Source organism: Hemitrygon akajei, chromosome 6 (genome assembly GCF_048418815.1).
Source record: "Hemitrygon akajei chromosome 6, sHemAka1.3, whole genome shotgun sequence".
Classification (NCBI taxonomy): domain Eukaryota; kingdom Metazoa; phylum Chordata; class Chondrichthyes; order Myliobatiformes; family Dasyatidae; genus Hemitrygon; species Hemitrygon akajei.
The window spans coordinates 114,724,516-114,750,839 of NC_133129.1; the positions used below are offsets into that span (position 1 = coordinate 114,724,516).

The window sequence follows — 26,324 nt, forward strand, 5'->3', positions numbered from 1 at the left end:
ATGGGCGGCAATCCAGAGATTACTACTTTAGAAGTCCTGTTTTTCAGGTTTCTACCTGCAGTGCCTATAAATAGTATTCACTCTCCTTGGAAGTTTTCATAGAACCATAGAACATTACAGCACAGAAACAGGCCTTTTGGCCCTTCTTGGCTGTGCCGAACCATTTTTCTGCCTAGTCCCACTGACCTGCACCTGGGCCATATCCCTCCATACATCTCTCATCCATGTACCTGTCCAAGTTTTTCTTAAATGTTAAAAATGAGCCCGCATGTACCACTTCATCTGGCAGCTCATTCCACACTCCCACCACCCTCTGTGTGAAGAAGCCCCCACTAATGTTCCCTTTAAACTTTTCCCCCTTCACCCTTAACCCATGTCCTCTGTTTTTTTTCTCCCTTAGCCTCAATGGAAAAAGCCTGCTTGCATTCACTCTATCTATACCCATCATAATTTTATATACCTCAATCAAATCTCCCCTCATTTTTCTACACTCCAGGGAATAAAGTCCTAACTTTTTTTAACCTTTCTCTGTAACGCAGTTTCTCAAGTCCTGGCAACATCCTCGTAAACCTTCTCTGCACTCTTTCAACCTTGTTAATATCCTTCCTGTAATTTGGTGACCAAAACTGCACACAATACTCCAAATTCAGCCTCACTAATGCCTTATACAACCTCACCATAACATTTCAACTCTTATATTCAATACTTTGATTTATAAAGGCCAATGTACCAAAAGCTCTCTTTACAACCCTATCTACCTATGACACTTTTAGGGAATTTTGTATCTGTATTCCCAGATCCCTCTGTTCTACTGCACTCCTCAATGCCCTGCCATCTACCTTGTATGTTCTACCTTAGTTTGTCCTTCCAAAGTGCAATACCTCACACTTGTCTGTATTGAACTCCATCTGCCATTTTGAACTGAATAACAGTGGGTTTAATTTGTATTTTTTTCACACTGATCAACAGTAAAAGACTTTTTCATATCAAAGTGAAAATAGATCTCTGCCAAGTGATCTAAATTAATTATAAATATAAAACACAAAACAATTGATTGCATAAATATTCACCCCCCCCCACTTAATATGACACTCTGAATCATCACTGTTGCAGTCAATTGGTTTTAGAAGTCACATAATTAGTCAAATGGAGATCACCTGTGTGCAGTCAAGGCACTTCAATTGTTTGTAGTAAAAATACACCCGAATCTGGAAGGGCCAACTGCTGGTGAGTCAGTATCCTGGCAAAAATTACGCCATGAAGACGAAAGAACACTCCAAGCAACTCCGCAAAAAGATTATTGAAAAACACAAGTTGTGAAATGTTTACAAGAAAATTTCCAATTCACTGAATATCTCTTGGAGTACAGTTAAGTTAATCATCAAGAAATCGAAAGAATATAGCACAACTGTAAACTGAATTGAATTTCGGTTTATTGTCATTTAGAAACCCCAACTGCAATGCAGTTAAAAGATGAAACAACATTCCTCCAGAATGATATCACAAAAGCACACGACAAAACAGACTATACCAGAAAATCCACATAACATTTGGCAATCCCCAAATCCAGAGTCCGGAGAGGCTGCTGCGTATTAATATTGCGCTACCATCTTAGCGCGTTCCCCGAAAGGAACTCCAAACCCACCAGACAACACAAGACTACCCAGACACATCAAGTCAGGAGACCAACTCTACCACCCAACAAACCAAAAACTAAAGCTACAAGACCTACACAAAACCACATAGTTACAACAGTGCAAACAATACCATAATTGATTTAAAAAAAAGATCATGGGCACAGTAAAAATAGTCCAAAGCTGTTAAAAGACTATAAGTTCGAAAGAAAACAACCACACAGTTTCCACAAGTCCTCAGGGTCCTGACAGACTCGTTATCCCACGCAGGCGGCAGAAGGGGATACCCCGCTATGGACTTCCATGGCGCCGCTGGACCCAGCCTCGCAGACGCAGCACACAATGAAAGCGCCCCAACTGCAGCGGAGTCAGAGTCCGTCGAACCTCCGAGCTTCCAACCATCCCCTCCGGCACAGCCTCTCTGAATAACATCTTTTATCAAGCGCACTACGATGCCCCCACCACCGGCCACACGACCGCAAAGACTGGGGGCCTGTTCTTCTCACCAGAGACCTGGACCTCACAACAGCAGCAGCAATGAAGAGGGCCTTCCTGAAAATTTCCAGATGTTCCTCTGTGCTCCCACGTCAGTTTTTCATCAGATTAGGATTGTGCACGGCATCCCACTTGACAAATAACAGATCTTCTTAGAGTAGGCTGTCCTCAAAAACTGAGTGACTGTGCAAGAAAGGGGCCACCAAGAGACCTATGATAACTCTAGAGGAGTTACAAGCTTCGGTGGCTGAGATGGGAGCGACTGTGCATACAACAGCTGTTGCCTGGGTGCTTCACCAGTTGCAGCTTTATGGAAGAGTGGTAAAGAGGAAGTCACTGTTGAAAAAACTCATGTGAATTCTCAGCTAGAGTTTGCCAAAAGGCATGTGAGAAACTCTGAAGTCAGCTGGAAGAAGGTTCTATGGTCTGATGAAACCAAAATTGAGCTTCTTGGCCATCAGACTAAATAGTATGTTTGGTGAAAGCCAAACACTGCACGTAATCAAAAACACACCATCCCTACCAGGAAGCATGGTGGTGGCTGCATTGTGCTGTGGGGATGCTTCACTATAGCAGGCCCTGGAAGGCTTATGAAGGTAGAGAGTAAAATAAATGCAGTAAAATACAGTCACGATCCCCATGCAATCTGACAGAGCTCGAGTAGCGTTGTAACGGGAGAACACTGCAGTGTCCAGGAGATGTCTTAGAACTGCCAGAAGTCTTGGTACAAATTGGCAGCAATGATATAGGTGGGAAAGGTGAGCAGGCCCCAGAGAGAGATTTTAGGGAGTTAGGAAGAAAGCTGAAGATCAGGACCTCCTGGCTAGTAATCTCTGGATTGCTGACTGTGCATGTGCCAGTGAGGGTAAGAATAGGATGATTTGGCAGATGAATGTGTGGCTGAGATACTGGTGCAGGGGGCATGGGTTCAGATTTCTGGATCATTGAGATATCTTCTGGGGAAGGTTCAACCTATACAAAAAGGACGATACACCTAAACCTGGGGGGGGGGGGGGGCGGGTGGCAATATCCTTGCGTGCATATTTGCTAGAGCTGCTCAGGAGAGTTTAAACTAATTTGACAGGTGGATGTGAAATGGAGTGATAGGGTTGAGGATTGAGTATTTGATTTAGAAATAAAGGCAATCTGTAATGAGATTACTAGCAAGTAGAAGCTGATGATAGGGCAAAATTGCAGTCAACATGATGAATTGCTATGTAAAAGGGAGATAAAATCAAAGAGGGTATGAATACAGGACTGAAGGTGTTACAGTGGCATGCAAATGTTTGGGCATCCCTGGTCAAAATTTCTGTTACTGTGAATAACTAAGCGAGTAAAAGATGAGCTGATTTCCAAAAGGCATGAAGTTAAAGATGACACATTTCTTTAATATTTTAAGCAATACTTTTTTATTTCCATCTATTACAGTTTCAAATTAACAAAAAAAGGAAAAGGGCCTAAAGCAAAAGTTTGAGCACATTGCATGGTCAGTACTTAGTAACACCCACTTTGACAAGTGTCACAGCTTGTAAATGCTTTCTGTAGCCAGCTAAGAGTCTTTCAATTCTTGTCTGGGGGATTTTCACCCATTCTTACTTGCAAAAGGCTTCTAGTTCTGTGAGATTGTTGGGTCGTCTTGCATGCACTGCTCTTTTGAGGTCTATCCACAGATTTTTGATGATGTTTAGGTCAGGGGACTGTGAGGACCATGGCAAAACCTTCAGCTTGTGCCTCTTGAGGTAGTCCATTGTGGATTTTGGGATGTGTTTAGGATTATTATCTTGTTGTAGAAGCGATCCTCTTTTCAACTTAAGCTTTTTTTTTTACAGACGGTGTGATGTTTGCTTCCAGAATTTGCTGGTATTTAATTTAATTCATTCTTTTCTCTACCAGTGAAATGTTCCCCATGCCACTGACTGCAACACAAGCCCAAAGCATGATCGATCCACCCTGTGCTTAACAGTTGGAGAGGTGTTCTTTTCATGAAATTCTGCACCCTTTTTTCTCCAAACATACCTTTGCTCATTGCAGCCAAGAAGTTCTATTTCAACTTCATCAGTCCACAGGACTTGTTTCCAAAATGCATCAGGCTTGTTTAGATGTTCCTTTGCAAACTTCTGATGCTGAATTTTGTGGTGAGGATGCAGGAAAGGTTTTCTTCTGATGACTCTTCCATGAAGGTCATATTTGTGCAGGTGTTGCTACACAGTAGAACAGTGAACCACCACTCCAGAGTCTGTTATATCTTCCTGAAGGTCTTTTGCAGTCATACGGGGGCTTTGATTTGCGTGTCTAGCAATCCTACAAGCAGTTCTCTCGGAAAGTTTTCTTGGTCTGCCAGACCTCAACTTGACCTCCTCTGTTCCTGTTAACTGCCATTTCTTAACTACATTACGAATTGAGGAAACAGTTACCTGAAAATGCTTTGTTATCTTCTTATAGCCTTCTCCTGATTTTTGGGCATCATTTATTTTAATTTTCAGAGTGCTAGGCAGCTGCTTAGAGGAGCCAATGGCTGCTGATTGTTGGGACAAGGTTTGAGGAGTCAGGATAGTTATAAAGCTTTGAAATTTGCATCACCTGGCCTTTCCTAACGATAACTGTGAACAAGCCATAGCTCTAACAAGCTAATTAAGGCCTGAGACTTTGGTAAAAGTTACCCGAGAGCTCAAATCTCTTGGGGTGCCCAAACTTTTGCATGGTGCTCCTTTCCTTTTTTTTCCCCACACTAAAACTGTACAAAATGAAAATAATACCCCAATCTTGCTTAAAATATTGAAAAGATTGTTTCATCTTTAACTTTATGACTTTTGGAGATCAGTTCATTTTCTACTCACTTAACTATTTATGGTAACAGAAATTTTGACCAGGGTGCTCAAACATTTGCATGACACTGTATATTTAATGCACATAGTATATGGAATTAAGTAGATGAACCTGTAAAACAGTTAGAGATTGACATGTATGATGTTGTAGGCATCACTGAATCATGGCTGAAAGAAGATTACAGCTAGAAGCAAAATGTCCAAGATGCACAGTGTACCAAAAGGACAGCTAGGTAGGTAGATGGGTGGGGTGGCTCTGTTGGTAAAAAATGAAACCAAATCATTAGAAAGAAGTGACAAAGGATTGGAAGGTGTAGAATTGTTGTGGTAGAGCTATGAAATTGTTAGAAAAATGACCCTGATGGGAGCTGTGTACAAAACTGAACAGCAGTAAATAGGTGGTCTACAAATTACAATGAGAAATAGAAAAGTTGGGTCAAAAGGGCAATGTTATGATAGCAATGGGGATTTCAATATGCAGGTGTATTAAGAAAATCAGGCTGGTGTTAGATCCTAAGTGGGGGAGTTTGTAGAACACTTATGAGATGGCTTTTTAGAGCAGCTTGTGGTTGAGCCCACTGGATGTTGTGCAATTGATTCAAGAGCTCAAGGTAAAGGAACCCTTGGGAGACAGTGATAATAATATGATCGAATCCACCCTGTAATTTGAAAGGAGATGCTAAAGTCAGATGTATCAATATTACAGTGGAGTAAGGAAAATTACAGGGGCACAAGAGAGGAATTGGCCAAAATTTATTAGAGGGAAACACTAGCACGGATGACAGCATGCAGCAGTGGCTGGAATTTCTGGAGCAACTTGGAAGGCATAGGACAGATACCTGAACACCCCAAAGAAGTATTCTAAAGTCAGGATGACACAACTGTGGCTGACAAGAGAAGTCAAAGCCAACCTAAAAGCCAAAGAGAGTACATATAACAGAGACAAAGTTAGTGGGAAGTTAGAGGATTGGGAACCTTTTAAAACCAACAGAAGGCAAAGAAAAACAGTCATAAAAAAGGAAAAGATAGAACACGAAGGTAAGCTAGCCAATAATATTAAAGAAGATACCAAAAGTTTCTTCAGATACATAAAGGGTAAAAGCGAGATGAGAGCTGATATTGGACCGCTGGAAAATAATGCTGGAGAGGTAGTGTTGGGGACAAGGCAAAGGCGGACGAACTGAATAAGTTTTTGCATTAGTCTTTACTGTGGAAGACACTGACATTATGCCAGATGTTTGAGAATGTCAGGGATAGGGATGAGTGAAGTTGCCATTACTAGGTAGAAGGTGATTGGGAAAAGTCCGAAGGTAGCTCCGTTATTTGGACCAGATGCTGTACGCCCCAGGGTTCTGAAAGAGGTAGCTGAAGAGATTGTGAAGCTTTGTTATGTACTCGTGGGTATCTTGTACCTGTCACATGATCATGATGTGATTGACTGTCATATGTTGAAAGATCGGAGCGACTGGGCTTGTATACACTGGAATTTAGAAGAATGAGAGGGGATCTGATTGAAACATGTAAGATTATTAAGGGATTGGGCACGCTGGAGGCAGGAAGCATGTGCCCGCTGATGGGTGAGTCCAGAACTAGAGGCCACAGTTTAAGAATAAGGGGTAGGCCATTTAGAACAGAGATGCGGAAAAAGTTTTTCACCCAGAGAGTGGTGGACATGTGAAATGCTCTGCCCCAGAAGGCAGTGGAGGCCAAGTCTCTGGATGCATTCAAGAGAGAGTTAGATAGAGCTCTTATAGATAGTGAGGTCAAGGGATATGGGGAGAGGGCAGGGACAGGGTACTGATTGTGTATGATCAGCCATGATCACAGTGAATGGCAGTGCTGGCTAGAAGGGCCAAATGGCCTACTCCTGCACCTATTGTCTATTGATTGAGGCTATGCTGGACATGAGGTAATGGTCTTGTGATGGTGGAGTGACATCATTTTCCCGCCAGTGAGAGGTCATGTGATAGTTTTTTTTCAACAGGGTATAAAAGAAGAACCCCTCCCCGTGACGGGGGGCAGTCGTGGTTGAATTCGATAGTGACTCCATGTTGCTGTGTATTTGATGTTATGACGCAATTTTATTTTAAAGTGGAGTTTTACTTTCTGCCTTAAGTCAAAGGTTATTGCCAGCAGTTTTGCTACAATACTGCCAGTTAAAGTGCAGTTGGAGAGTGAAGATTCGTCGAAGTTCAGGAAGCTGAAAGATCGAGGAAAGTTGTTGTCGGCTGTGAAGCAGGTTTGACCTTTATTTAACCTTCGTACGAGGAATTAGTTACCTGTGTCCATGTTAACTCCTGCTTTGCCAAAAGAGCAGAAAGAGTTGGATGCAGAGTTTTGCCAAGGAAAGGTCAGTGCCTTTAAACCGTTTTATTTCCTTCAATCGTAAATCCCTCAGCAAAGGATGCTTCGGCTGGGATCAGCAGTAACGCCACGAAAGAGAATTTATTACCCTAAGGAAAGCCTCTCCTAAGTGACTGTGTAAACATTTGGACTTTTGCATTACTACTTCTAAGAACTGTTTTTGCATTATCGCTTTAAGAACTGTTCAAGCTGCTGCATAGCAGCCGACTTCCAGTCAAATTAGTCGTTTGTTTACTTCTGGGTTTTTTTTTAGCAGTGTTTAATAAATGTTTTACTTGTTATAAAAAACCTGTCACAATTATATATTCATTGTTGCTGGATCCTAACAGAATTAGTAATGATCTTTCAAGAATCAATAGATTCTGTCAATGGTCCTGAAGTATCATTGGAAAAAATTGAAGAAAATTACAAATGTCACTCCACTCTTCAAGAAAGAAGCGAGGCAGAAAAAAGGAAATTGTAGCCCAGTTAGTCTGACCTCAGTGGTTGGGAAAATGTTGGAGTCAATTGCTAACGATGTGGCTTTACGATACTTGGAGTCACATGATAAAATAGGCCAAAGTCTGCATGGCTCCTTTAAGGGAAAATCTTGCCTGACAAATCTGTTGGAATTCTTGGAAGAAATAACAAGCAGGAGGGTACAAATGAGAGTCAGTGGATGTTATGTTTGGATTTTCAGAAGGCCTTTGTCAAGATGCCACACATAAGGCTGCTTTGCAAGTTAAGAGCCTAAGGTGTTACAGGAAAGATACTAGCATGGATCAAGGATTGGCAGGAGGCAAAGAGTGGGAATAAAAGGAGCCTCTTTTGGTTGGTTTGGTGACCAGTGGTGTTCCACAGAGGTCTGTGTTGGGACTGTTTCTTTTTAAGTTATATGTCAATGATTTGGATGATAGCAATGATGGCTTTGTGGCCAGGTTTATGGACAATACAAAGACAGATGGAAGAGAAGGTAGTGTTGAAACAGAAAGGCAGATTAGGAGAATGGGCAAGAAAGTGTATGGTAATGCACTTGGGTAGAAGAAATAAAAGCATGAACTATTATCTAAATGGAGAGAAAATTCAAAAATCACAGGTGCAAAGGAACTTGAGAGTCTTTGTGTAAGTTTCCCTAAAGGTTAATTTGCAGGTTGGATTGGTGGTGAGAAAGGCAAATGCAGTGTCAGCATTCATTTCGAGTCGTCTAGAATGCAAAAAAAAAAGTATACAACTACGAAATTCTTCTCCAGGTTGCTATGAAACAAAGAAAGAAAAGAAAGACAGCACAATCATCAATCCCCAAATCCCCCCACTCTGAACAAAAAACAATCAAAACAGAACAGGCATATCGACCCCCAATCCCTCCTCCCACACAAAACAATCAGAACGGAGTAGGCAGATTGACCCCCCCAATCCCTCCTTCCGTACAAAAAAATCAAAACGGAACAGGCACATCGACCACCCCCAAATCCCTCCTCTCACACAAAACAATGATAACAGATCAGGCACATCGAACCCCCACCCAAGTCCCTCCTCCCGTACAACAAAACAATCAAACAGAACAGGTACATCGACCCCCAATGTGGTGACATTTGAGAGAGTTCTAAGAAGGTTCACAGAATTGAAAAGCTTATCATATGAGCAGTGAGTGAGGGGTCTGGAGCTGTACTCACTGAAATTCAGAGAATAAGGGTAATCTCATTGAAACATTGGATGTTGAAAAAGCCTGGATAGAGTGCAGAAGATGTTTCCTGTGGTGGAGGACTCTTTGAACAGAGGATGTAGCCTCTCAGTTGAGGGATGTCCATTTAGAATGGCGATGAGGAGGAACTTCTTTAGCCAGAGTGTGGTAAATTTGTTGCCAACATTTTTGATTAGTTAAGGGACACGGGAAGAAGACAGGAGATTGGGGCTGAGAGGAAAATGGATCAGCCATGATGAAATGGCAGAGCAGTCTCAATGGACCAAATAGCTTAATTCTTCTCATATCTTATGGTCAATTGAATGCAAGATACACTACACAATTAGTTTGGGGGGTCATATTGTGAAATTCCTGCTACGAATGAGAATAGGTTGAGTGAACTTGGCCTTTTCTCCTTGGAGTCATGGAGGAAGAGAGGTGACTTGATAGAGGTATATAAGATGATGAGAGGTTTTGATCGTTTGGATAGTCAGAGGCTTTTTCCCAGGGCTGAAATGGCTAGCACAAGAGGGCACAGTTTTAAGGTGTTTGGAAGTAGGTACAGAGATATCAAGGGAAATTTTTTAAAGTTTTTTTTATGTAGCAAGTGGTAAGTGCGTGGAATGGGCTGCTGGAGGCGGATCCAATGGGGTCTTTTGAGAGACTCCTGGATAGGTACATGAAGCTTAGAAAAATAGAGGGCTATGGGTAACCCTAGGTAATTTCTAAGGTAAGGACATGTTCAGCCCAGCTTTGTGGGCCGAAGGGCCTGTATTGTGCTGTACGTTTTCTATGTTTCTATGAATTACCATTTTGAGAGCAAGAAAAAGCATGATCTGGGTATTGTGCAAGAGCAGTGTGGCTTCATTGAAGATAGTGGAACGCAAAAGGCAATCTTCATCCTTAGAATGATTTCTGAGCATGTCACAAGAGGTCCAGAAAGACCAATACCTATATTTCATTAGTTATGCCACTTTTGATAAGGCGAGGCATGAATAGAACTTAAAAACCCTTCAGCGCTCGGATGTTGATGGGAAAGGTACCCAAATCATCAAAAATTTGTGTTGGGAACAAAGAACAGGAATGAGAATTGAAAATTAGACAAGTGATTTTGCCCAGAGTAAGAGGGGAGTCAGATAGGGTTGTGTTTACTCACCCAACCTTTATAGTGAAAAGATCCCAAGAGAAATTTGCAGCATCCCAGGTATTTTTATAGTGAAAGAGTTAGATAGAGCTCTTAAAGATAGTGGAGTCAAGGGATATGGGGAGAAGAAGGGAACAAGGTACTGAATGTGGATGATCACAGTGAATGGTGGTGCTGGCTCAAAGGGCCAAATGGCCTACTCCTGCACCTATTTTCTATTGTTTTGGTGGATACAATTGGAACAACCTTTGATACACAAATGACACAGTGTTGATAGCTACTGTACTTATAAAGAGAAGCTCCAAAGGATCAAGACGTACAAAACTTTCCGTTTTTTTTTTGTCTTGATTTGACCACAGCATCTGCAGTGTACTTTGTGTTTAGCTCCAAAAGAATACTAGGTAAAGTGCCCAAGAAAGTGCTTTGAGACGATTGACCGTCAACTACAGGAAGGCTGAATGCATGGTTGTCACAAAGAAGAAAGAAATACAGGAATGCAAACTGAAAGTGGGCAATGAAACGATTAAACAAACATTAAGTCCAATTACTTAGGGAGTACAATAACGTCTGATGTTGATATCAGAAGAAGGATTGAGATTACAAAATGAATGTTTCAGTGTTTGAACAAGATACCCAACTTCTATGGGTATGAATCTCAAAACTCCACACTAACCTATGGAAGTGAATGTTTGAGAATATCGAAGCAAAATGGGGGAGATTTGAAGCCGAGAAGAGCAATGAAAATATCATGGAAGGACAGAGTAGCAATGAGGAAGTGTTGTGAAAAGCCGGAATAAGATCATCAATCAGAAAACAGCAGCTGGAATTTCTGGGGTATGTACTGAGAAAAGATAAGCTCAAACGACTTGCAGTGACAGGAACAAACTGACGGATGAGAGAATCATGGTCAACAGCGCATGACAGTAATGAGTTACATCAAGAGATGGACAGACAAAAGTTTTGAAGAGCTCATCAGAACTTCTCAGATTAAAGACAGGTGGAAGATCATGATCACCCATGCCATATGACACGGCATGTAATGATGACAATGTGTTGCTTTGGATTTTCCACCCTTTTACTTGTGTGATGTGTGATGAGCAAACCAGGCAGAGATGGGGTCCAGAGTTGGCCCCCCTGTGAACTATGCTGCTAATGAGAGAGAGAGAAGAAGAGGGGGGAGGCCTCCTGCTGCAGATGGAGGGAGGGAGAGAGGGAGAGAGGGAGAGAGGGAGAGAGGGAGAGAGGGAGAGAGGGAGAGAGGGAGAGAGAGAGAGAGAGAGAGAGAGAGAGAGAGAGAGAGAGAGAGAGAGAGAGAGAGAGAGAGAGAGAGAGAATGAGAATGATTTAGTATTATGGCTTCTTCGCTGATTGTTTACTTTTGCTCCAAGGACACTTTTGCCTGCTTGTGTGAATCCCTGCTGAGACAGCAAGGCGGGGCCAGGTGATGGACATGGACAGTTGATGGATGGCTGGTACCCCGTCAGGGGAGATAAAAGCAGGTCTGCTCAGACACAGATAGACACACCACGGGACACTGAAAGAGCATTGTGCACCCACAGGAAGGTGGGGGCTTGGAGGATCAATTCGGGGGAATCGATCAGAGGCTCACAGGGTGTCAAGGCAGACCGGTGGGGGCTTGTGTGTGTGTCCACCCTCGCCTGGGTGACAGGCTCACCACTGAAGAACGGTCTGGCTGGGAACGAAGGGGTCACAGTCAGTGACCGCAGCAGCACAACAGGAGAAGAAGATAATGGAAGGTTTGCCTGCTGCAACTGCTCACCTCTCGCTCTCTCTCTCTCTCTCCACCCCCCCCAACGGTACCACAGTAACTACCTCGATCCAAACTAAGCTGAACTGAACTCTGCACCATCATACGCCTATTTATTTACCTCTAGACTTCGATAGAGATTGGTTTTGATTCCTATTTCTACATTTCTGTATATATCATTGCTAACCTGTATTATATGTATATTTGCATTTTATTGTACTGTATTACTTAGTTTACTAATAAACACTTTTAGTTACAGTACCACCAGACTCCAAAGTATCATTCCATTTCCGCTGGTTTGGTGACCCGGTCACGGGGTACGTGACACTTGTAAAACCGCCATTCCTTCTCTCAATTCCTCTGTTTCCGCCACATCTGCTCTCAGGATGAGGCTTTTCATTCTTGAACAAAGTAGATATCCTCCTCCTGCAAAGAAAGTGGCTTCCCTTCCTCCACCATCAATGCTGCCCTCAATCCTTAAGGTGCTTGGAAGTAGGACAGAGGAGATGTCAGAGCTAAGTTTTTTTACTCAGAGAGTGGTGAGTGCATGGAATGGGCTGCCAGCAGAAGTGGTGGAGGCGGAAACGATAGGGTTTTTTAAGAGACTTCGGCACAGCTTTGTGGGCTGAAGGGCCTGTATTGTGCTGTATGTTTTCTGTGTTTCTAAATACATCTTTTCCATTTCTCACACATCTGCTCTTACCCCATCCTCCCACCACCCTACCAGGGATAGGGTTCCTCTTGTTCTCACCTACCACCCCACCAGCCTCCATGTCCAGCACATAATTCACCGCAACTTCTGCCATCTCCAACAGGATCCCACCACCAAGCATATCTTTCCCTCCCCCCCCCCCCCAATTTTTACTTTCCACAGGGATCATTTTCTAGTCAACTCTCTTGTCCGTTTATTCCTGCCCAAGTAGAACAAGTGCTATACCTGCCCCTACACCTCCTCCCTCACTAGTATTCCAGGTCTCAAACAGTGCTTCCAGGTGAGGTGACACTTCACCTGTCAGTCTGTTGGGGTCATATACTGTGTCCAGTGTGGCCTCCTGTATATCGATGAGACCCGATGTGGATTGAGAGACCGTTTTGCCGAGCACCTACACTCCTTCCACCAAAAAATGTGGGATCTCCCAGAGGCCAGCGATTTTAATTCCACTTCCCATTCCCATTCAGATCCATGGCCTTCTCTACTGTCGCGATGAGACTACACATATTCCGTCTGGGTAGTCTCCAACCTGATAGCATGATTATCGATTTCTTGAACTTTCCAGTAATGCCCCCCTCTCAATTTCCCTTCCCCCTTTTCCCTCTCTCACCTTATCCCCTTGCCCTCCCATTGCCTCGCTCTGCTGCTCCTTCCCCCTTTTCTTTCTTCCATGGCCTTCTGTCCTCTTCTATCAGACTTCCCCCTCTTCAGCCTTGTATCTCTTTCACCAATCAGCTTCCCAGCTCATTACTTTATCCCTCCTCCTTCAGGTTCACCTATCACCCAATGTTTCTGCCTCCCTTCCCCCCATCTTTTAAATCTACTGCTCAGCTTTTTCTCCCCAGTCCTGTTGAAGGGTCTCAGCTGAAACGTCGACTGTACTTTTTTCCATAGATGTTGCCTGGCCTGCTGAGTTCCTCCAGCATTTTGGATGTGTTGCTCAGAATGTTCCTGTTAGAATAAAGGGTCAGGCTGGCTGGATGAGCGAACCCTGACTGTCCAGAGATTTTTTTAATATATATATTGAATTTTCAAATAGGTTACAGAAAGACCCCTCCCCCCTAACATATCCCTATAGAAAGAGAGAAAAAAAGAGAAGAAAAAAGAAAGAAAGAATGCCTGGATATCAGAAGATCCCACATGCTCCATGGAGTTCATAATAGCTTTAGTATATATATTTATTTATTTCCCCAGATAACCAATAATTTTATCTTCAGAGCACCTATATATTTAATCCTGTCTTTTGTATAAAAGGGCGCCAAATTTTCAGAAATATTTCATATTTATCTCTTAAATTATAAGTAATTTTTTCAAGTGGAATGCAACTGAAAATTTCATTCTTTCAACGATCTATACTTAAATATGAATCCAATTTACAAGTAACTGCAATAGCCTTTTTGGCTACTGCCAATGCAATTTTTATGAATTCTTTCTGATATTTATTCAGTTTGGATTTCGGTTTTATCCCTTCAATATCGCCTAGTAAAAATAATGTTGGATTATGTGGAAGTTGTGTTCCAATAATTTGTTCCAATAAAACTCTAAAATTTGTCCAAAAAGGTTGAATTTTAAAACAAGACCAAGCAGAGTGTAAAAAAGTACCAATTTCTTGATTACATCAGAAACATTGATCAGATAAATTTGGGTTTAATTAATTTATTTTTTGTGGTGTAATATATAATTGATGTAAAAAATTATATTGCACTAATCTTAACCGAACATTTGTTGTATTTGTCATACTATCAAGACATAGTCTTGACCAACTTGTTTCTTCAATTTTAATATTCAAATCAGTTTCCCATTTTTGTCTTGACTTATGAATTCCTTGTTTAATTGCCTGTTTTTGAATCAAACTATACATACAAGAAATAATTTTTTTAATTTTTCCTTTTTGAATTAAAGTTTCTATTTCATTAGGTTTTGGCAATAACATTGTTTGACCCAATTTATCTCTTAAATAAGCCCTTAATTGGAAATAACAAAAAAGAGTGTTGTTTGATATTTTGTATTTATTCTTTAATTGATCAAAAGACATTAATATACCTCCTTCAAAACAATCTCCTATATATCTAATCCCTTTTTGAAACCAATTGTATAAAAGTTGGTTATCCATTGTAAAAGGAATAAGTTTATTTTGAATTAAAGGTCTCTTTGCTAATAAAGATTTCTTTATCTCATCATCAACATTTATCTTATCCCATAAATCAATCAAATATTTTAATATAGGAGATTCTTTCTTTTCCCGTATCCATTTAGATTCCCACTTATATGTAAAATCTTCTGGTATATTTTCTCCTATTTCGACTAGTTCTATTCTAATCCATGCCGGTTTATCTTCATCAAAAAAAGATGCAAAAAATCTAAGTTGATTTGCTTTATAATAATTCTTAAAGTTTGGAAGGTGTAACCCTCCTAGGTCAAATTTCCATGTCAATTTTTCCAACGATATTCTTGACATCTTACTTTTCCAAAGGAACTTCCTCACACATTTATTTACGCAGCGAATACAATGGGTTTGTTAAATAAAGCAAAACATCGTCAGCAAATAAATTAATCTTATATTCCTCCTGGTTAACTCTGAAACCCATAATATCTGGGTCCGTTCTAATTAATTCAGCTAATGGTTCTATCACCAATACAAATAAAGCAGGGTGATAATGTACAACCTTGTCTAGTTGACCTTGTTAACTGAAATGATGTTGAAATTTGACCATTTGTCACTACTTTAGCTTTGGGATTAGTATTTAAGGTTTTAATCCATTTTATAAAAGATACTTCTAATCCATATTTTTCCAATACCTTAAATAAAAAATCCCATTCCAATCTATCAAATGCTTTTTCTGCATCTAAGGCAAATGCCACACTCATTTCCTCCTTCTTTTGTGCCAAATGAATTATGCTAAGTAACCGAGTTACATTATCTGCCGATTGTCTATTTTTAATAAATCCTGTTTGATCCATATGTATTAATTTTGATAAGTATTTAGATAATCTATTAGATAAAATTTTTGCTATTATTTTATAGTCGGTATTCAACAAAGAAATAGGTCTATATGATGTTGGCTTTAAAAGATCTCTATCTTTTTTTGGCAATATTATTTAAATAGCTGTCAAAAAAGATTCTGGAAGTTTATGCGTTCTTTCCGCTTGGTATATTAAGTAATTTTACTGTCCAGAGATTTTGAGGCTCTGATGAGGAAAAGGGTATAGACAACTAGGATCAGGGATATCTCTTGAGGAGTACAACAGATATTGGAATAAACTCCAACTGGTAGCTTGTTCCACACTTTTGGGTGAAGTTCTCTCTCAGATTCCTCTTGAGTATTTCACCTTTCAACCTAATCTGATGACCTCTAGTTCTAGTCTTACCTAATCTGAGGGGCAAGAAACCTTTATTGGGTCACAGTAGATGGGCATTGTCTGAAATAAATACATTTCAACTGTTTTTATTGTGGGAAGGGTCATGGAAGCTACTGAGTTCAGGGAAGAGAACAGTGTTAAACTGAAATTTACCAATATTAGGAGGTACAAGGGAGGGTGTTGGTGGTCTTGAAGTGCATAAAGGTGGATAATTCTCTGAGTATAAAGTGTATCTAAGGACCTATTTGGAAGCAAGGGAAGAAACTACTGGGGCCCTGGCAGAGATTTTTGTATTTTTGTTAGCCATGCAGAGGTAGAGGAGGACTGGAGAACAGCTAATGCTTTGCCTTTATTTAAGAGGGGCTGCAAAGTGAAGCCATGGAACTATATGCTGGTGAGCATAAAATCCTGGTGGGAAAGTGGAGGATTCTGAGAGATAGAAGGTACAGTATTGCCCTTAGAAACACAAGAACAGGTTAGGGGAAAATCACCATGGTTTTGAGTGTGGGAAATGTGTCTCGTGTCTTCGATTGTATTTTTTGAATATGTGACCAAGACAATTGATGAGGGAAGTCCAGAAACGTGGATCATGTCTACATAGACTTTAACAAGACCTTTCCAAGGTCCCATGTGGGAGGCTTGTCAAGAAGGTGAGATCACATGAGATCCAGTGCAAACTAGCCAAATGGATGCAAAACTAATTTGGTGATGGGACTCAGAGGGTGGTAGTGGAGGGTTGTTTTTTAGATTGGAGGCCCGTGACCAGTGGTGTACTACAGCAAATGGTGCTGGGTCCACTGTTGTTTGTCATGATGAGTTGGATTAAAATGTAGGTTGAATGATTAGTAAAATTCTGGGATGCTACCAAAATTTGAGGTATAGTGGATCATGAAGTAGGTTGTCTAAGGTAACCAAGGTTTATTGATCAACTGGGGAAGTGGGCAAAACAAAGGCAGATGGAATTTAAATGACAAGTACAAAGTGATGGAGTTTAGGAAAATTATACCATAGTATACCAAACATATTCAGTGAATGGTACTGTTCTGGAGCATGTGACTGAACAGAAAAACTTAGGTACATACTGTAATTCCCTGAGTGGCCAAACAGGTAAACAGATGGGTGAAGATGGTGACAGCATACATGTCTTCATTAGCTGTGGCACCCTACAAGAGCTGTAGCATCTTATTACTGATGTTCAAAATGTTCATTAGACCACACCTGAGTGGTGACATAACAGAGGTTTATAAAATCATGATGGGCATAGTTCGGTATATAGTCAATCTTTTCCCTAGGGTAGGTGTGGCAAAGACTAAAGAGCATAGGTTTATTTTGTAAAGGGGACCAGGGGCAACATTTTTCATAGTGGCTGGTGGTGGGTATATGGGACAAGTACAAGGCAGTAACAAGACAATGCTTCACAATTACTACATGAGTACGTGGATAAGAAAGGATTGGGGGGGGGGGGGGTGATATGGGCCAAATGGGACTTGGCTAGATAGGCATCTTGATCAGTGTGGATGAGTTGGGCCAATGGGCCTGTTAGAATGATGTATCACTCTATGACTTGATAGTAGCTGAACACGGGTACAACTACAATGGTTAAAGGGCATTTAGACAGATAATTGGATAAGCGAGGGATATGAACCTAATGCTGGCAAACAGGCATCATGGTGGGACAAAAGTGCATGAATCTATGCTGTACAACTTGATAATTGTTTGATTGTAAGCTTTCTTCCTATAATCTTGAGAGATTTTGAGAAATATTAAATGTTCTCACTTTGTCTGATTCTAAGCTGACATTCCAAAGATTACACTACTGTCCAAAATCCTGTAGTTCTGTGAAAAATATTTAAACAGAGCTCCCGTTTCCTGATTCCAGTCATTCAAGGGAATAGTGTTTATGATGCATTGCAAAAGCCAGTTCATCAATCCCAATTTATGTGGGCTTGTAAATAAAATTCTTCCTTTTACATTGGTTCAATTGAAAACCATGTCATTAAGGAAACAGAAGTGGAAAATTTCTTACCATGTCATACAATCCTTCACAATGACCTCACCCTGTCCATATGGACGGCCTCCATATTCACAAGAGCAATCATCAGGATGAACACATCCTTTCTCTCCATCCAGCACCAATCCACTCTGACAAATGCAGCCAGACACACATTTTGTTGCCAGCTGGAGAAATTGAAAAAATGACATTTTAAATTGATTTACATACAATGAACAATAACAATGTACGAGGTCTGTTTGATGGTTTAACCGGAAAGCTGAAATTCATTTTGTACTCACACACTGGCTCTCTGCCGCAAACATCTGACACGTTGGTGCACAAGCAGCTCCATATTCACCTTCTTGTGCATTCTCACAATTAAAGTAAACTTTGGGAGGGTAACAGTGTTCTGGAAAGACAGACATCTATCTCTTTGAAAAATGTTCTGGTGTACTACTTAAACTTTATTTGCCAGTTATTGAGATATACATTAGATAGCTCCATAATCTAATAATCACAGCAGGGCCAGTCAAAGGTGTTATTATCTTTTATAAAGTTTTTTTTTATGATTGCAAGACATTACAAACTTCAAGCACTGCAGGTCTACTCCATCAGCAGGTCATTTGATGGTAGAGGTGCTGGACTTGTGGATCCAGTTGCTGCATTCAAAGAGTCAGTACGTAAACACAGTGTGCAGTCTAACAGCGAGTAGTGATCATCTTAGTAATTTTTCTTGTGATCGCAAGACTCTGTAGACATTGGTGATGTGGAATGCTGAAAGTCTGGTTCACTGCATGGCCTCGGTTGTAGCATAGACTAAGCCTCATGTCACAGTTTCGCCTGTTGCAGCTGCCCAGGAAAGAAGTGGTATGGCATGCTGGCATTGCTGCTGCCCTCCAGATGAACTGGATTTCATTTGTCTGCAGACTGCTGTGGGCTTGTTCCTGCCAACAATATTCGTTGGATTCAGGGTCTTGTGCTGTATTATGTATTTTTTGTGTATGTTTACTGCTATCTTAAATGTCCTGGTCATCTATTGCACCTAGTCCCATCTCCAGCTGTCTCAACTGTGGTCTTGCCACTGGATCCAGATGGGAATTGGGAAGAGAGAGTGAGGCTGATGCTGCCCAACTCTCCCTCACTTAAATCGAAACCAAGTGCTAGTCTCGACACCACCATCATCATCATAATGGTGTCTAGGTCTTCCTCGATGACGATGGACAAACAACAAATGTATGCAATGTGCCTTGTGCTATGGTAATGCATTTTGCTCCTTGGCCCCAAAGAAACATCATTTCGTTTGGCTGTATTCATGGGTAGTTTTATGTACACACATGAATCAGGACCATGAATAGTCATTTGCCCTTAAGATTAATAAGATCATGGTCTGAAATCCCACATTCTTGAATTTGCCAAAATTGAATTTATTGTCTTTGCACAAGTACCAAAATATACAGCTGCAATGAAAAGCAGGCATAGATTCACAGGCATATTACATCTGAGACACTGCATTCACAATAAAAACATGTTGAACATAAATTATACACAATTTTACACTTTGAACAAGAAATGTGTATAACATTGCTCATCAATATATCAGGGATGGGGTAAGAAGGGGAGGAGGGGCATTAATGGAAGTTAGAGAAGTCAATGTTCATGCCATCAGGTTGGAGGCTACTCAGCCGGTATATAAGGTGTTGTTCCTCCAACCTGAGTGTAGCTTCATCTTGACAGTAGAGGAGGCCATGGATAGACGTATTAGAATGGGAATGGGACGTGGAAGTAGCCTCATCTATACGAATGCAAATATTTTAATACAAATATAAATATTTTAATATGTTTCCAAAAAAAAGAATTAAAAGCAATACTGAATACATTAGGCCTTTCTTACTCAATAACATTTTTTTTGATTGATAATCAATCTGCGCAAGAATACAACTCAAACAACTCATTAATAGATAAAGAAAATCTGGTTTGTCAGAGAAAGTAACATTTTAAAATTGACAGTGCAAAGCAGATGCTGGTATGTTTGTAACAATAATAAATATTACAGTTTTCTGTATTTCCATAACATTAAATACATTCCCACCCTGTCTAGGTTCAATTTTTAATATTGAGAAATCAGTTATTTATGAAATTGGTTAAGATAGCAACTGACGCAATTCTTATTCTGGTTTATTCTTTCAAATATGTTTCAAACATGATTGGATTAGAAGTAACTGGAAGCTTGGTGAGGAAAGAGAATAACTTAGCCTTTGAGTCCCTGTCTATTTTCAACCAAGTTAGCCAATTACCTTTTAGATAGGTAATTGCTTTTTTATGAAACAGGTGAGGCAGTCTTAATGATAGAATAATTTAAGTAAAGTAAATAATAATAGTTTCTATTGAAGAAAGACAGTTACAGAGCATACAAAATGTATGATGTTGTGGGCATCACTGAATCATCAGTAAAAGAAGATTATAGCTGTGAGCATAACATCCAAGAATACACATTGTATTGAAAGGACAGGCAGGTAGGCAGAGGGGTTGGTGTGGCTCTGTTGGTAAAATATAAAACCAAACCATTAGGAAGAGTAGAGCTAAGGACTGCAAGAGTAAAAAGATACTGATGGGAGTTGTATGCAGATTTTATAGTAAAGAAGTGGTCTACAAATTACAATGGGAGATAGCAAACATATGCTAAAAGGACAAAGGGGGATTTCAATATGCAGGTAGATTGGGAAATCAGGTTGGTGCTGGATTCCAAGTGGGGGATTTCTAGGATGTCTACATGACAGCTTTTAAGTGCAACTCATGGTTCAGCCCACTAGGGGATCAGCTATTCTGGATTGGGCATCGTTCAATGAACCGGAATCGATTACAAAGCTTAAGGTGAAGAACCCTTTGGAGAAAGTGATCATAATAAGATTGAATTCGTCTTGAAATTTGAGAAGGAGAAGCTGAAGTCAGATGTATCAGAATTGCAGTGGAGTAAAAAGAATTAGAGGCATGAGAGAGGAGTTGGCCAAAATTGAATAGAAAAGAACACTGGCAGGGATGATGGCAGAGCAGCAATGGCTGGAATTTCTGGAAGTAATTCAGGATTTATATGCCCCAAAGAGGAAGAAGTATTCTAAAAGAAAGTTGACACAACCATGGCTAACAAGGGAAGTCAAAGCCAAAGAGAAGACATATAATAGAGAAAAATTAGTGGGAGGTTAGAGGATTGGGAAGCTTTTAAAAACTAACAAGAAAACTAAAAAAGTTATCAAGAAGACAGACAAAGAAGATATCAGAAGTTTCTTCAAATACATAAAGTATAAAAAAGAGGTGAGAGGGAAAATGATGCTGGAGATGTTGCAAAGGGGGCCAAGGAAATGGTGACGAACTGAATAAGAGTTTTGCAACAGTCTTCACTGTAGAAGACTGGTGGAAGTTCCAGAATGTCAGGGGTCAGAAGTGTACAAAGTTGTTTATTAGGAAAGAAGAAGTTTATTGGGAAACTAAGGTTTGAAGGTAGATAAGTCACCTGGATCAGATGTTGTATACCCCTGGGTTCTGAAAGAGGTGGCTGAAGAGATTGTGGAGGCATTAGTAATGATATTTCAAGAATCACTAGATTCTGGAATGGTTCTGGAAGACTGGAAAATTGCATATGTCACTCCACTTGGATATTTGGAAGTGTGGAGGAGCGGAGGAGCAGAGGGATCTGGAGGTACATGTCCACAGATCCCTGAAATTTGCCTCACAGGTAGATAGGGTAATTAAGAAAGCTTATGGAGTGTTAGCTTTCATAAGTCGAGGGATAGAGTTTAAGAGTCGTGATGTAATGATGCAGCTCTATAAAACTCTAGTTAGGCCACACTTGGAGTACTGTGTCCAGTTCTGGTCACCTCACTATAGGAAGGATGCGGAAGCATTGGAAAGGGTACAGAGGAGATTTACCAGGATGCTGCCTGGATTAGAGAGTATGCATTATGATCAGAGATTAAGGGAGCTAGGGCTTTACTCTCTGGAGAGAAGGAGGACGAGAGGAGACATGATAGAGGTGTACAAGATATTAAGAGGAATAGAGTGGACAGCCAGTGCTTCTTCCCCAGGGCACCACTGCTCAAAACAAGAGGATATGGCTTTAAGGTAAGGGGAGGAAAGTTCAAGGGGGACATTAGAGGAAGGTTTTTCACTCAGAGAGTGGTTGGTGCGTGGAATGCACTGTCTGAGTCAGTGGTGGAGGCAGATACACTAGTAAAGTTTAAGAGACTACTGGACAGGTATATGGAGGAATTTAAGGTGGGGCATTATATGGGAGGCAGGGTTTAAGGATCGGCACAACATTGTGGGCCAAAGGGCCTGTACTGTGCTGTATTGTTCTATGTTCATGTTCACTCTTCAAGAAGGAAGAGAGGCAGAAGAAAGGAAGCTATAGGCCAGTTAATCTGACCTCAGTGGTTGGGAAAATACTGGAGGTGATTGTTAAGATGTGATTTCAGGGTACTTGGAGGCACATGATAAAATGGGTTGTAATCAGCATGGCTTTCTCAAGGGAAAATCTTGCCTGATGAAGCTGTTGTAATTCTTTGAAGAAATAGCAAGCAGGATAGACAACGGAGAATCGGTTGATGTTGTTTACTTGGATTTTCAGAAGGCCTTTGACAAGGTGTCACACATGAGGCTGCTTAACAAGCTAATAGCCCATGGTATTACAGGAAAGATTCTAGCATGGATAAATCAGTGGCTGATGGCAGAAAGTAAAGAGTGGGAATAAAGGGAGACTTTTCTGGCTGGCTGCTGGAGACTCATGGTGTTCCACAGGGCCTGTGTTGTAACCAATTCTTTTTACATTATATGAGAATGATTTAGACGATGGAATTGATGGTTTTGTTGAAAGGTTTGCAGACAATACAACGAAATGTGGAGGGTCAGGTAATTTTAAGTAGACAGGCCGCAGGACTTGGACAGATTAGGGCAGTGGGCAAAGAAATGGCACATAGAATACAGTGTTAGGAATTGTATGGCCATGCATTTTGGTAGCAGAAATGAAAGGGTAGATTATTTTCTAAATAGTGAGAAAATTCAATAATCTGCGGTACAAGGGACTTGGGAGATGTCATGCAGGATTCCCTAAAGGTTAATTTGCAGGTTGAGTCTGTGGTTGAGTCGATGTTTGCATTCATTTCAAGAGGACTAGTATTTAAAGCAAAGATGTAATGTTGAAACATTATAAAGCACTGGTGAGGCCTTACTTGGTGTATTGTGAGCAGTTTTGGGGCTCTTGTCTTAGAGAGGATGTTTTGACATTGGTGAGGGTTCAAAGATGTTCACCAAAATGATTTCAGGATTGAATGACTTGCCATATGAAAAGCACTTGAATGCTCTGGGATTCATGAGAATGAGGGATGACTTTATTGAACCTTATCAAATGGTGAAAGGCCTTAATAGAGTAGATGTGGAGAGGATGTTTTCTATGGTGGGAGAGTCTAAGACCAGAGGACACTGCCTCAGAATAGAAGGGCGTCTTTCTAAAACAGAGATGAGGAATAACTTCTTCAGCCGTAAGGTGGTGAATCTGTGGAATTCATTGCCATGGGTGACTGTGGAGGCCAAGTCATTGGGAAGAGGTTGATAGATTGTTGATTAGTCTGGGCATGGGATACAGGGAGAAGGCAGGGGATTGGGGCTGAGGAAAAATGGATAGGCCATAATGAAATGGTGGTGCAGACTAGATGGGCCAAATGGCCCAATTCTGCTCCTATATGGTCTTATATGATGGTAGGAGCACTCTTAAAGCTGAGAAATATCAATCCCACAATGATTAATTCTTCAGATACTGTATATCCAAAAAAGGTTTTTCTGCAGGCTTTCCAAAGGCATCCTTTCTCATTCTTATTTCCTGTACTTTCATTTTAGCTCAGTTTTCATTTCCTAATCTTCCCATTTTTCTCCCTCCCTTCGTTATTCTTTCCTCCTTTCTCCTCCCTATACACACAGTACTGCATTCACAATGAGGAATCTAACTTTCTCTGGACACCATTCATTCCATAGATATCCTTTTTATCTGTATTATATACGTAATCTTTTACATTCAATTATTGCATTCACATTGAACAGAATAAGTAAACGTGTTCTTACCCTGAGGGGCCTGACCACTGCACTTCAGGTTTCCATTCTGACATATACTGTCAAGATAGAACAGCAATTTACCTTCATTAACTCATCAAGACTTCATAGAACGGAAGCTACTCAATTAACTAGGTAACAGCATTATCAAGTGTAACATACATATGTACATAATTTCATTACAAAGTTGCACTCTGTTGACAAACTTTCCCTTAAGAATTCATTTGATGTTTAGAAAGAATATCCTTTCTTTGGACAAGTCTCAAGATTCAGTTTCAATCCCTGCTCAAATGCACCTAGAGATAGTACAATTAATTATCAAATTTATTGGAAGTAAGAAATTTTTGATGTGCTCCCTCACTTCTAGGCAAACTTAGTAGAATGTGTTCTTATTACAAGGGCACATTGGAAAGTCTCGCCTATAATGCCTGCAGTAGAGTGAATTAAAAATAAAATCTCACAGATTAAACCAGACTATTAAAGCCATTCTAAACAGGGCAGATTTTAGTTAATTGAATTAATTTTTTGAGTCACTGGGTACAGAAGAAGATTGGTCTGGGTGTTATATATGGGGATTTTCAGAGACATAATACAAGCACTAAAGTGACACAGAGATGGTTGGTGGACATGAAGTAATTATTCAGTCAGGGAACAAGGTGTATGTTGTTCTAAAGAATTTTACATGTCTACTGCTGACTTTCCATTTATAACACTGATAATGCATATTACATTAGAATACTACTGTCAAAGATAAAAATGCAATCATATTTATTTCATTTTATAGTCATAATCATACCAAGTGATTTACTTGATGGAGATATTTGTGAAGTGCAGTCACCTTTGTGAAGAAAAAACATGACAGTCAATCTGGAGAACAAGCACAGGAAGCTCCGATAAAAAGCACTGCAGTAATGTCCTGTTTATTTCAGTGATACTGGTTCAGGAATAACTACTCATCAAAACACTCTAGAAAATCCTGTTCTTCTTTGAGTAGTGAGCCCAGATCACAAGACCATTCAAGAAACAGCTGAACTAGTGCAACTATTTCTCAGTATCTGCTGATGGCAGTTATGCCTTGATTGCAACTGATTTTCGGGAAATTAATTTGGAACAGAACCTCCATTTGAAGCAAGTACCTCGGCACTTATTGAACAATTAATTAGATTCAACCTCCTCAAGAAGGCATGAACATTGATAAGTCAAAATGGAATCTGACAGGGAAGAAGGCGCTATTCTCTGGGAGAAATTATAACAGATATGTTAGGAGCAAAAGGATTGCAAGGGACAAAATTGGTCCACAGGACAATCAAAATGATAATTCGTGCATGGATCCAAAAGAGATTGGGGAGATCTTAAATATAAGTTTTTTTTGCAAGTGACGCACACAGAGTCTCTAGAACTGAGGCAAAAAAAAAGCATTGACTTCATTGCCCCATAAAGTTTACAGAGGATGAGGTGTATGCTGTCTTGAGGCAAATTAGGGCGGATACATCCTCAGTGCCCGAGAAGTTTTTCCCTCAGATCCTGTGGGAGGAAAGTGCAGAAATTGCAGGGGCTCTAGCAGAGATATTTAAATCATCTCAGGTGAGGTACTGGAGGATTTCAGAATAGCTAATGTTGTTCCACTAAGAAAGGCTCTAAAAATAAACCAGGAAATTTTAGACCAAAGTGCCTGACATCAGTAGTGGGAAAGTTATTGGAAGGTATTCTTGGAGACCAGATATTTGAGTATGTGCGTATATGTGGACTGATTAGGGATAGTCAGCATGGCTTCATGTATGGTAGGTCATATCTAACCAATTTTAATAGAGTTTTTAGAAGTTACCAAGAAAGATGATAAAAGCAAGGCATTAGATGTAGTCTACATGGTCTTATGAAGGCATTTGACAAGGTTTCGCATGGGAGGTTGGTCAAAAGGTTCAACTGCTTGATATTGAAGATGAAGTAGTAAATTGGATTAGACATTGGCTTTGTTGAAAAAGCCAGAGAGTGGTAGGAGATGGTTGCCTCTCTGATTGGAGGCCTGTGTTGAGTGGTGTGCCACAATGATCTGGATGATAATGTGGTTAACTGGATCAAGAAATTTGCAGATGACACCAAAACTGATGGTGTAGTAGATGGCAAGAAAGACTATCAGAGATTGCAGCGGTTAGGGCAGTTGAGTGCTCCGTTTGCAGTCTGTGGGAAGTCAGGGTGAGCACAGTTGTCCCTGATGACTACACCTGTAAAAGGTGCATCCATCTGCAGCTCCTGACAAACCGTGTTAGGGAACT

At 40.5% G+C, this 26,324-nt stretch overlaps 1 protein-coding gene across 1 annotated transcript in view; it reads right to left on the minus strand.

Moving 5' to 3' along the window:
- Window positions 1-26,324, minus strand: part of LOC140729837 (mucin-6-like) — a 432,642-nt gene that overhangs the window by 368,902 nt on the left and 37,416 nt on the right. Inside the window, exons 4-6 of the mRNA XM_073050050.1 lie at window positions 24,064-24,110; window positions 18,255-18,364; window positions 17,989-18,140 (exon numbers count right to left, since the gene is read on the minus strand). Of these exons, the coding sequence (XP_072906151.1) occupies window positions 17,989-18,140; window positions 18,255-18,364; window positions 24,064-24,110 (309 nt within the window). The remainder of the gene's footprint in view (window positions 1-17,988; window positions 18,141-18,254; window positions 18,365-24,063; window positions 24,111-26,324) is intronic.